General features: G+C 44.6%; 1 protein-coding gene across 1 annotated transcript; it reads right to left on the reverse strand.

Annotated features, from left to right (window-relative positions):
• Nucleotides 1-1277: 1277 nt before the first annotated feature.
• Nucleotides 1278-11999, reverse strand: TMEM271 (transmembrane protein 271). Its single transcript, XM_074953617.1, has one exon. The coding sequence runs from the start codon at nucleotides 11685-11687 to the stop codon at nucleotides 10698-10700; it is 990 nt and encodes a 329-aa protein (XP_074809718.1). The 5' UTR covers nucleotides 11688-11999; the 3' UTR covers nucleotides 1278-10697.
• Between the last annotated feature and the right edge of the window lie 1225 nt (nucleotides 12000-13224).

Below are 13224 nucleotides of genomic sequence, written 5' to 3' on the forward strand. Positions count from 1 at the left end.
ATCCTGAACAAGGAAAGAATATTGCTACATTGGTCTGTGACTAGATTGAGTGGAGCAAATTGAGAATCCAACTAAAAGGTTTTTTGCATAACATCTTCCATCCTGTCACCAAGAAACTGTGCTGGGATTTTCTGTTTAGCATTGGGCAGCGCTAGTGGTCAATAACGTACGTATTCCTTTCGTGGCCTGCTCTCTTTTTGGTACAATGAGACTGTTTCTGGTGGAGCTCCATTGATTTCAATGGAGTTATTTTTGAATCCCATCTCAGAGGTCAGACTCAGTCCCCCAGCTCTGCAGCTGGTGTCAGCCAGCTCACCGTCTCTCAGGACTCAGTTGTACACTTTTGACATAAAGATTATTGTTGTTCCTGCATTGGTTTTTATAAGAGTTCCGTAGGGGAAAAGCTTGCTTCAGTTCAGCTGATTTCCTGTTGGCCAGGGGCTAGATAGCCTCTTGCATCTCAGCATTAAGTAGTTCAGTTTTGAGGGCCTGAATGTGTTTTTAAATTAAAGTCGGAAAATGTTTGTTTTGGAGATTCACTTTGATGGCTTCTTCCTCTGAGCAATACAATTGCGCATAAATGAGGAAATTCATTGTGCCTTTGCTCAAGGGAGCTGGCTTTTCCCTATTTAGAGCCCTAATTAGAGTAATTAATCATTTCTGCTTTTGCTTTCTAAGCTTGCAGGCTAGAATATGGTCCACTTTTGTTCAGAGCAGAAATGTAAAAACTGGTTCTCCTTTACCTGATGCTTTGCCCGTGTTACTTCTACCAGCTTTTATACTCTTTGAGAGCTAGCACTGAAACCATGAACAAGTTGAAATGACTGTCAAGGATGAAAATAGAGGAAATGGTCAAAGATCTCTGTTTTGTGGCTCTCGTTTGGATTTACGTCCCTTCTGATTTTAACTATCTCTGCTAGTTGGCTTGGTATCCCTATTTTTCTTTTAAGATGAGCTTCTTTGGAAGTGGCACACCATTCATTGTGGTGTCAGAGGCTTTCTTTTATCTACCAAAAGTCAGCTAAGAAATTTCCACCAGAGAAGCATCATTTACCCAGGCCTTATCTGCGGAGTGTCATTTTGAAGACTGCAGTTAATTCTGGCCTTGGGCTTCATGACATTATCGAGGGCTACATAGGGACCTTGCAATCCAGGCCATGTTAAGGGACGGCACAGAGCTGTGCTGCCCCCAGAGGGGGATAGGGACTGACTTGTGAGTCATGATTCAGTCCCCGATTGTCCTGGGGAGAAATAAGCTGCATGAGCCCTTTGCCTTGTATAATTTATTCCCCCTTTCCCACACTGATACAAATGCATTGCTGTGAGTGGAGCCAAACCTCTGCCCAGTCCTTGCTCCAGATTGCACAGGTGGCGACAATGTGGGTAGCCCATTCATTACAGAAGAGGATTCCTTGTACCCCCTTATTCCCCTGCACTAGGCGCTCAGTTATGCCCACGATAAAGCCTAAAGGGATCTTGAGGCAACATTCCACGGACACTTCTAACAAATAGCCTGGTTTACGTTTAGGGAACAGTATGGTGAGAGACAACAAGAGAGCTTACGTCCTCTCTTTTACTATGGGCTAGATTGGGATACTCTTGCTCATGTTTGGTAAGCCCTTACTCCGTGAACAGTTGGGTTGATTTCATAGGGACATCACCTGGAACAATGTACTACTCCATATGAGTGAGAGTTCTGTAGGTTAGCCCTGAATATGTTTAAAAAAATGTGTGTGCATGAATATGATATCTGCCAGGAAAAAATTGCAAGTTAGAGTCAATCAGACGTAAGGTGAAGTTCTGAATACGTTGTACAACAGAAAACCAGTTCTAGTAGTACATGCGATGGTGCGTTGAAATCCCCTGCTTTCCTCATATGTTTCCAATAGTTGTCAGGAAAATGTTGTGGAAGAAAATATCCATTTTCCTTTGGTGCATAGATGCCTTCCCAAAGCCATTCTAACCCTGGCCAGGTCCATATTCCCTGTAACGAAGAACTTTTTGAATCTGAGCTGTTGCTACTTTAAATAGCGTTTTTATCTATTTTGCTGCTGTTGTTGAAAGAGTAATGGACTCCTGTAGTCTCAGCCCTGTTTGTGCTTTTCATGCATAGATGCATTTGCTGGAACAAGGTCAGGACTGCTTTTGAGGTAAACCAGTGTGTGGGACTTTTCGACAGCATTACTCAGACTTAGAACGTCTGATCTTGCAGACCTAACACAGGTAAAACTCCCACAGACTTCAGAGGGATATATGAGACAATGGATGTTTGTAGATAGGTTTTTTTTAAAGAAACAAAAAACCTGTATAACTGCAGGATACTAGCAAGGCTTTCTCATGTCTTCTTCCTCTTTTCTATTTATTGTACCCCTGACTGATCCAATAATTTAATATACCATAGCATTCTCCCACCTGAGCACAGGAGAGGCAAGCACAAGCACAGTGTCGTCTTGACTCCATGTGTGTAGGGAATTCCTCTGGCAGTCGCTTGGCTGGGAGAGATTGAATAGACATTGTGAATCAAGACTGGTCTCCTGACTAATAAGTCTCAGAAAGCAGTCAGTTTAGAGGGGAACACAGTGGCTAGAATACCTAGCTCCCATATAAAGGTGATGAAATCACTTCCATAGTGTTCACAAGGAGATGAGGACAGTATCCTACCCACTCATCCTATCCACCGTTAATTGGCCTTAGGGAGGCCCTTTCCTCACTCCCACATGGTAGTTTTGTAGAAATCTCCATGGCCCCAGAACAAGGACCAGTTTCCCTTCTTCTACCTCTCCTCAATATTGATGGGTCAAGTGTAGAACCTTGGCAAGGGGATAACACTCTTACTGTTACATAAAGCAGGGCCAGGATTTGACCCAAATTGCAGTGCTATCTCCTGGCTTAATCACCACTTAACAGATACGCAAAACCAAACCATCCTGGGCATAGTAGCAGGTGGTCCATAAGCTTGGCCTGCTCAATGTACTTATATACCAGATGTTAGCATATAAATGTCATGAGTATGTATGACATCTCATGGGCAAGCCACAGCAATATGTTATACAGTATGTATAGGAACATGAAATCATTGTACATTAAAGCAATGTTCAGGATAAAACTTAGTACAAATTGTATCTCTTGGCAGCTCAGGGTAATGATCCAGGATTTCTTGGTGATGTAGAAGGGGAAGATGCCACTCCAGTCAAACTCTTTTAAATCAAATAATCCAGTTGCACAGTGTTGGCAGAAACCCCTTTCTGTTCCCTTCAGACGGCAACATAACATGTCAGAGGCAGAACGTGATTTCTCAGCAACGATCAGATGTTATGTCTCGGAGTTAGTTTCAATGTTAGTATCAGGATGGGTGCAAATCTGTTTATCAATATCCACCAAAGTTGCAACTAGGATTTCTTGCAAAATCACTTCTGCTGGTGAAGTGCAAGAACTTTTATCTGGTCTTCGACTTGGGCCTAAGAACAACAAGTGTGCTTTCTATTTCTTGGCCTGGATCTTTTCTACTGAGTGTTGGTTGCAAGAGCCATCACAGAAAAACCATCAACTCAACATCCTTCTCTTCATTTCGGATGCCCACAAAACACAGATTGGAGAATCACCTCTGGTTCTCTAAATCTTCTAGTTTTGTCTTTTAGAAAAGTTGTCCCATTTAGCACCTGTATATCTTCATTTGCTAATATTTCCCCTCCTCAGCATCATAAAAGTAGATCTTTCAACTGCTTGATCTGTTTCTGAAAATTACGGAATTTGCTGTTCATAGCACATGCGCAGCTCTTGAGAGCACTCATGGGTAATCAAAACATCCTGGAAACATTTAATAGCTTTCAACATATTTGCACTTCAGTTTCATCCCTTCTCCAGGACTCTAGCTAGACCATCTTCTGTCTGTTCCAGCAATTTCATGGTAATCCAGGAACGGTCAGATATTTGGAGGAGCAGGAGCATGGCAGAAATTCCATATGGATTTTTTGTGTGTGTGTGGAGCACAATCCCCTTTTTTGCAGTATTTTCTCTTAGGAGGAGTTTGGTTCAAAATATATGTATAAATTAGCTGAAATTACATGCATCTACTCAAATCTTACATTCCCCTATGGACATCTTTGTAAGGTTATACATTTTAATCATGAATATATGATGATTAAATGCACCTCAGACATGTCTGCAGCCTGCAGGGAGCCCCTGTGCTGCTTTGGAAAGGACTGTCTCTTGCACCACTCCCTTCCCAGGCAGTGACTGACTGCCACAATTTGGGCCACATCAGGCCTGATCCTGCAAGGTGCTGAGTTCCTCCCTATGACCTCAGTAGAATTAAGTGCACTCGGTATCTTGCAGGATTAAGCTAATATTTTCCCTAAATTTAAATACTTTTCCCTAAATTTAATAATTTAATCTCCTGAGGATTTAATTAGGTGAACTGAATTAGGATTTAAAGGTGGCTAAGGGGAAAATGCAAAGATTTCTAGCACCTTCTCTAAAATAAAGTTTTACGGTTTTTGAAAAGATTTCAAACGTGTGTGCTGAAAATACTCTCTTGGATATACTTCCCTATATCTAATGCAGATTCTCACTTAAAAACAATGATGGATCTAGAGCATGAAGTCCTCTTTCTCCAAAAATATCTGTACAAGTTCTCCTCTTCACCCCACCCATATGCCTTAACTCTGTTCTAGAGGGACCACATATAAGACTATTTCAGCCTTCATGCCTTTCAAACCTTGACTGCTGATAAGAATAGCAAGATTGACAACTGTGGAAGTGACTTTTATGGTGTTCAGTAGACATCTGTCCCCTAGGAACAGGACTGAGACTACTGACTTATTCACAAAGACTGTCAGACATAAAAAACAACAACTACTAGACATTATCAAACTGGATCACCATAGAATCAAATCTGGAAGTGACACACCAGCTACTTCTATGATCAGTCCTCCCTTGAGGCAATCTCTGGGCCATCTACACAATTTTGATCCTTCACTTCTCTCCATTTCCCATAATACATATAAGCTTACAAATAGGCAGCATGCAGCCAGTGATACTTTATATGATATTTTAATAGAAACATATTTTTCTCCTATAAATCTAATGAGAGCTTTCAAATATCTGAAACTCAGCATAGGACTATTGGGCCAAATCTTTAAGTCTTTAATCATTACTCCAGGATAAACCCATTGAAGTCCATAAGGATTTGTCCTGAAGGGAATGAAAAGGGGACTTCAGGATTTGGTCTGTTGTAAATGAGATGTACACCCATGACAGGGCAATTACTGCATCCAAAACCATCATGCTTCAGTCTCACGGTTATCGTGTCAGTGAACTATGAGGCTATATACAGAGTTCTAATATTACATGATTTGCTCTGTCTGAATATCGGGTGAAAGGTAGCCCTGTGCAGAGGACCGGCACAGGCACCACTTAAACCCTATATTGAGAGCATAAGTTGTGCATAGGTCTTGTGTTTGTCCCTCTGCACTGAGGTGAATTTCACCCATAGATGGCATATGCAGCACAATGGTCTCCACCTTGATACTGTAATAGCAAGAACATACCAAAGCAATGCAAACGAATGATGTGCTCTAATTCCTCTCAGTGACAGTGTGTTGGTTCAGGGGCGCATTCTGAACTCAGTGCAACTTAAACTGAATTGTTGCAACATATTCATTAGATGGGGAATTTCATATAACATTGCACTGGTCTTTCTGGACCCCATTTTATATCTGCTAAGTTATGAGTTTCAGTACCACAGTGATTTTGTAGAGTATGTGTTTAGTCATGTACAATAGCAACTTTTTGAGGTTAAATGGCCATTTAGAAAAAAATTAAGTTTTAAAATGGCGAGTCTACAGTAAGAATTCAATCTTATTCTCCCATACTAAATTTAAAAGGAGTTAATAGCCTGTATTAAGGAGAGAGACCTCAGCTGTGCTCGAAGAATTTCATTATATAAAATTTTTAAAAAATAGAACTCGTTTGGGCATTTAAATAACTAAAAAGGCATCCAAAAACCTCTGAATGCTCTATAACTAAAAATATTGGTTAACTTACTTAAGTAGATTTTAATTCAAAGCAGGGCTAATGGGGAGGGGAGGATAGCTCAGTGGCTTGAGCATTGGCCTGCTAAACCCAGGGTTGTGAGTTCAGCCCTTGAGGGGGCCATTTAGGGATCTAGAGCAAAAAATTGGGGATTGGTCCTGCTTTGAGCAGGGGGTTGGACTAGATGACCTCCTGAGGTCCCTGCCAACCCTGATATTCTATGATTCTAATAAATGTAATGCCAGTTTTCCACCTGATGCTCAGTATAAATCCCTGAAAACATACTTTGTCCTGGAAATTGCAACTAAATATTATTTTGAGTAGCAATGTTAGGTATAACTATAAGACAAGAAGGAAAGATGAAATGAAGAGCATTAGGCTTTTCTTATAGGATATACTGTGCTTTAAAACATATTTTATTGATCCTAAAATTACAATCTCAATTATTGACATTTTTGTTGAGGATCAATCTCAGATTAAATGGCAAAATGGAGAAAAGGTTTTCATATGTACTAAGTCCAAACCCAGAAACAGATTGCCCTCATCACATTAACTTTTTTTTTAGAAACCTTTTCTGATGATTAAACATTACATTTGAAATATATCTAAGTTATACCAGTCACCATAGTGCCTTTTGGTGAACCAAAGAAGTCCTATAGTGAAATCAAACTTAGAGTATGAACTGTACTAGTTTAATAAAAATTTCTTTTAGCATCAAATGCTCTTTCTTTTTTAATTTACATTTATTCTGTCTGTCAATTACAATGCAAAATATAGTAACTTAGTTAAGCAAGATGTTGGAGTGTGTGAAAATCATTCATCTGAATTACTAATAGGCTGGTGGCATTTTCTTTTCACACAGAGGCCCAATTCTGCTCCGGCTGAAGACAATGGGCTTGATTCTCCACTGTCTTGTTCCTTTTTTGGTCACTTACACCTGAGAAAAGGCATTGGAAAATGGAGGTGAAATGCTGCAAGTTCAGTAGCATTCACACCCACTTTATATCACCTTCGCACAGATGTGACTAAACAAAGTGTAAAGCAGTGGCTGATCAGGCGCAATGGGAGTGTTGCCATGGTCTTCAGTTAAAGCAAGACTGGGACCTAAATGAGTGTGTATGTATGGATACACGTGTTAACAATATTTGTGTGTTTTTTCCCTTGTTTTATTATGTTTATGGAATAAAATCCTGTAAGGTAGTTAACCCCCCCCCCAGTGACCTATATCAAATTTGCTTTTGCATTTACTCTGTCAATCACATGACATATGGAATATAATTTTAAAAAGATTGGGTAGCATGAGCCCTCTAATGTAATTAACCTAAAATTCTAATACTACACCAGCCTATTTCCATTTGGGCAGAATACTATATATACACTCGAACATTATTGCTCAATCTATATAATAATGGTTTTCAAAATTACTGAAAATGGCTCCATGACACTTGGATCACGCTTGTGAAGCTTCTTCTTGTACTTTGTATTTATAAGTGTCTTCTCACTGAGAAATAAATACATTTGCGTTTTACCATAAAAGTTAGTCACCTGATACCTGAAACATTTGCATACCATCTTTAAGAAAACATGGCTTGTTTGGTCAACTTGCCTGCCTAATTTTATATGTATAAAAAGTGTGTGACACCATGTTACCTTCTTCATACTTCTGTTGATACAAATAATACATATCTGAGCGCTAATATTTCATGCTGCATCTTATCTGTTGTGCCAGAAGACTAATATATTGTTTTACACATGTATTATGTGGAGTAGCTAGAATCACTTGTGCTGACTCCTACTCCCATTGAAGTCAATGGCAAAACTCCCATTAACTTCAGTAGTAGTTGGATTTAGATTGTTTTTCCGGCATGTTTTCCATCACTGAATTAAACTATTAGTAGGGGAAAAAGCCCAAGTGAAGAAAGATATGAATTTAGGAAGTAGCTGATCCACAAACAATGTTTAAACATAATGGCATTCTGAAAAGATAATATTTAAATAACATAACAAAAAAGTGAATTTAACAATCTTTTAAAATGTTGAGTTTAAAGTTATTTTATATTTAAACTTGAGTGTAATAGGTAGCTTTCTTGACTTTCCATTTATTTCCCTGAGCACTGGTCTTTGGAACAACTGGAGTTTCAGACTTATCTAATTTTATGAACCCTAAAATATTGGTATTTCCTGTTAAAAATCAATTTCTTAAAGTTTTTTAAAAATTCCATTGTATAGCCAAGATTTTAAAAATAGACACCTGCCGTTAACCTTCTAAATCTCTATTTAGCCATTTCAAGTAATGGCCTAACTTTTAAAAGTACTCAGCACCCAGCAATTCCCCTTTAAATTCAGTGAGTGGCTGGGTGCTCAGCATTTTTGCTAATCAAGCCACTTATTCAGGAGCCTAAATAAGGATTTAGCATCCTTCCTTCAGTTACCCATTTTGTAAAAAAATAAAATAAAAAATAAACCATCAAAAACAAAAAACCAAACCCCACAACCTTGGCTCTCTCTATTATATAAAATATGAAATTTTTGGCTAAATCAGCACTGTATGTAAGGACTACAGGATTGGGTTTAAAGGGGTTGAAATTTTCCCCTTGTGCAGAGGGCCAGCATAAAGCCTATTTTGAAGACTTAAGTAGGACTTAAACAGGGCTTTGTGCTGGCCTTCTCCACAGGATAAAATGTCAGCCAAATGAAAAGCACTGTATCACTAGACTTCCACAATTTAGAATTACTTGGCAAACTTGGAATAGTTGCATTTGATTCCATATCTAGAGTAAAGATTTGTTATGTGATTCATAGATACAGTTTATTTTAAAAAGACTTCTAAGGCATTCTGCATTTTAGGCTATACAAAGTGTGCAAATCAAAACACTTTAGAAAACAAAATAGTGCAGAGAGGCAGCAACATTTTTAGGCTAAAATGTGCTTTTACTGAGTCTAAGGCTGTAAATTACTTTTCTCTTGGCTTCTTAACATTTAAAAATAACTTTGTCCCCCACAAAAATACGCCATAATTCTGTTTTCCTGTAACTACCTCTTCCTCCTACTATCTAATACACTGACATTACACAGTAGGTTCCAAAATGAGGATTAACAGAAGGGTTCTTATTTGTATAGGATTCCATTTTAATACATGCTAATTGAAAAAAGAGGTGGAAGGCCACCATCCGAAGTGTGCCTTGTTTGTTCTTTGGGCAACATTACTTAAGCCTTCACCTTTTCTGTGCAGCAAAAAAATACCCCATAGTTGTTTTCCTTAATTATTACTTTCTCCTGCTATCTGATAAATTGACATCCATAGTTTCTTATTTTTGGCTGGAATCCTTTTTAACTATGTCTGTATTTGCTAACTTTTGTAAATTAATCTAATTTTTTTTCTTTGCTGTCTGTGCATTAAATTACGGTTTCCACTTTTATTCTCCAGGTTTAGTGGGAATTTTAAGTGTGATACTGAAAACGTGTTTGGAAGGTGTGTTTGTACAACTTCTCCTTTAGAACTGTGACAATTACATCAATTAAGGCTGTTTAAAGTATATATTTTAAAATAAACTTTAATATTCAAGCTTACCAGATTGATGAATTTATAACAGTAAGATGAAATTCTTTACAAGAGAAACTATATAGTTGTACAAAATTAAACTTGTGTAAAACAAAAATGAGCCCTGCCTCGCATTAAAAACACAGAACTTGTTTACAAAAAGGAATGTACGTGACATTTGGACTTCCTTTTAATTGCTATATCCCAATAACATCTCAATTATTTTAGTAAAGTGATTAATTTTAGATTGCAATGAATCTACCAAACCTTTTCGCTGTAGGCTTTCGAAAGCTTTTACAGTAAGAAGTTAACAACAAAAGCAGGCACATTAGTGTACAAAAATGTTGCTGTTTCCTTTTCCTTTTGAAAGTGCAGGGGGGGGGGTTAATGTGCACCCTACCAGACCCAACACAGGGTTTAATTCTCACTACATTTTAAATAGAATTTAAATCTTCAAGAAAGTGTAAACATAAGAATTTCCCCAAACAGCTGTGGTAAACATTACAGGAACGTCTTTTCGTTGTTAAAAATTTCTCTGTTTGAGAGGTAAAGAAGCTTCCTTACACTTTTCCCCTTACCCTGGCTGGTTATCATAAATGGTATACTTTTGTACCGTTTTAAAGCTGAAGAAAAGACTATGATGATGATTCACTTAAAAAAAAAAATTGGCCAAAGAGACATCAGGACGGGAAGAACCAACTCCTAAATGGTTCTTGTCCAGCCTTTTAAAACTTGATCTTGATATTTAGCAGACAAGACAGATGAAAAACTCCAGCAGGCAGAACCATGATAGTGAAAAATGTACTAGTGGGATTGCTCAGTCACGCCCCAGCCTTCTTCACCAGCAGGAGCAGCGGACGGTGGGGCTCTGGTCACGGTCTCACGAAATGCAGTGATGGAGCTCGAGGGTGTGGGAGACTGAGGCTGATCTTTTGTAAGGCGCTTAGCCGCACAGGGCTTTAGCGCGGAGAGAGAGGAACGCACACTTCTTGCGCGGGCCGATGAGGTGAGGAGAGGGGGCTGATGCTGCCCAGGGTATGTCCCCCAAAAGCTGTGGCAGGGGCTGCCTGGTGCCAGCGGCTGATTGTCAGCGCAGGTGCGGGTCCCCGGGGCCGGCCCCTCGCTAGCTGCTGTTGGCGCAGGGCTCCCCGGGGTAGATCTCCTCGTAGGCCGGGGGCTGCTCGTGGGGCAGCGGGTAGCAATAGGGGTAGGAGGGGTTGAGCTCGGGGTCCATGGGCGAGTAGCCGGGCAGCTCCAGGGAGGGGTGCCCGCCGCAGTGCACCTCCACGCCGGCCTCGTCGAACACGTGGAAGACGCCCACGTTGATGTAGGAGACTGCCTGGAAGGGACAGTCGGCGGGGGACAGCTCGGGCTCCTCGCTGGAGAAGATGGAGCCCTGGCTCGGCCTTGGCGCCCGCCGCCCTCCCGCTCCCCCGCCTCCGCCCCGCCGCCGCCTCCGTCTCCTCCCGCCGGGCGCCGGCCGCTGCTGCTGGCGGCGGCGCTGCCGGCGGAGCCCGCGCTGCTGGGCCGCCTTGTAGTTGCGGACTAGCAGCAGGCTGAGCAGGCCCAGCAGGCACTCGAGCGCGTTGAAGACGGTGGACAGCACCAAGCCGCGCTGGTAGTCCCGCAGCTTCTGGCAGCGCAGCGCCGCGCTCGCCGCCCGCGGGCCGCCCCCGCCGCCCGGGGCCGGGCCGCAGTAGTGCGAGTACTTCCTCTCCACCAGCGACACCGTGTCGCCGTCGATGACGGCCCCGGCGAAGGCGCTCAGCACGCCCAGCATGAAGACCAGCACGCCCAGCAGCAGGAAGTTCTGCCGGCCCCCCGGCGGCGCCGCCTCGCCGCCCCCGCCCGCCGCCGCGGGCTGCTGCCCCCCGGCCGCCTCCCCCTCCGGCGGGCGGCAGCAGAGCAGCGCCGAGCCCAGCAGCGAGAGGCCGGCGGCCAGCAGCAGCCCCGAGTAGAAGGCGCCCGCGGCGGTGCCCAGGCGGAAGGGCTCCCCCTTGAGCTCCGAGCCCAGCGAGAAGCACTTGAGGCCCACGGCGGCGGCGCTGAGCGCGCAGGCGAGCAGGAGGCAGCTGGAGAGCGCGGCGCAGGCTCCCCGGACACTCCACTTCATCCTCCGCTGCCCCTCCGCCTCCTCCGGCCTCCCCCTGCCTGCCTCGCCGCCTCCTCCTTCCTCCGCCGCCTCCGCCTCATCCTCCCGTGTCCTCCGGGGCGGCGGCCCTTCCCGGCGAGGCGGCCGCCGCGCAGCGCGGGGACATGGTGGCGAGGGGGACCCGCAGCTCTCCAAACGCGCCGCCGCTGCAGCCTCCGCTCCGCAGGCAGCCGCCGGCCTCAGTGAGCCAGGCGCAGCTCGCACACACACTCCCCTCCTCCTGCCCGCCCTCCCTGCCGCCCTCCCTTATCGCGGCTGCTCCCGCTCCCCGCCGCGGCTGCTGGGAGGCGATTAATAATTGATGGCAACCGCCCGGCTGCCGGAGCAGGGGCGAGGAGCGCAGCCAGGCGCGGGCGGGAGGGTGACCTCTTCTTGCTCAGCCTGCCGAGCCGCGAGCCCCAGCCCCCGGCGGGCACACGGCACCCGCAGCAGAGGGACGGTGAAAAGCCTGGCCAGGGACAATGGCAGGAGGGATGAGATTGGGGCTGGGGGTGTTAGTCTTCAACCCCCCCGCCCCCCTCTGCCGGTGAGGTCACCTGCAGAGAGGAAGGAACAGGGCATCACCCCCGCAGTGGCACTGCTCTGCCCTGGCCGCCCCCGCCTCTCCCCCATGGTGGTGCCAAGGCTGCCCTGCCCCAGAGGGCGGCACTACGGTTCCTTGCAGCAAAGCGGAGGGACAGGGGAAAAACCAGGAGCTGGCAACCGCGATTTATCATCGCCCCCCCCCCTGCTGCTAATATTGGCAGGGTCCTTAAATTCCTTCCTCTTACCTGCTCGTGGAGGGGAAGGAGGGATGAGTCCCCCGGTACGGTTTCGGGTGATCTCACTGCATTGTGCAAGTTATTTTCATACAAGCTGCTGGCATTTTTAGTACGGAATCCACAAGGCAGTGGAAGGGGGTTTCACAAGCGAGGTTGGATCATTGAAGCATCTCTGAATAATAGTGAAGGGACGGAGTGGGTAGGGGAGAGACTTCGGGTGGGTTTGTGTGATTGAAAAGTTTAGCACAGTGGTAGCGTGACTTAGGATGCGCCCGCACAGACACATTTATCTCCCGACTCTGACAGGGTTCAGGGCTGAAGGCAGGAAATCAGATACATCCCCCTGGGAAAGGGAATGCAATCTCACAGCAGAACGGGGAGCCACATTCATCCGCCTGCAAGTGACACGCAGCGGTGCGGTGTAGCTCTGTGGGTCCCAGCATCTTAGAGAGTCAAGGTGGGCGAGGTTTTGCTTGGACCCACCTTTTACTGGACCAACTTCTGCTGGTGAGAGAGACGCTTTCCATCTGCACCCAGCTCCCGCCTGTAATTGCTGCGGACCCCCCCACCCCCATCAGAGGAACTCAGCTAAAGCGAGGGCGAGCAGCGTGTGGGACCCCGCTGGAAGTTAGAGGCACGCGTTTGCCTGCGCTCAGTGTCCGCTCGGAGTGATGTGGGGTCTCCGGCTACATTGCTGGGTCCTTTGGCTGTTCGCGCCTTTGCTTTGCTACCAACGA

Source organism: Natator depressus, chromosome 5, assembly GCF_965152275.1.
Source record: "Natator depressus isolate rNatDep1 chromosome 5, rNatDep2.hap1, whole genome shotgun sequence".
Classification (NCBI taxonomy): domain Eukaryota; kingdom Metazoa; phylum Chordata; order Testudines; family Cheloniidae; genus Natator; species Natator depressus.

Excerpts from the sequence above, each read along its gene's own strand:
- TMEM271 (XM_074953617.1), bottom strand. The coding sequence starts at position 11,687 with ATGAAGTGGAGTGTCCGGGGAGCCTGCGCCGCGCTCTCCAGCTGCCTC.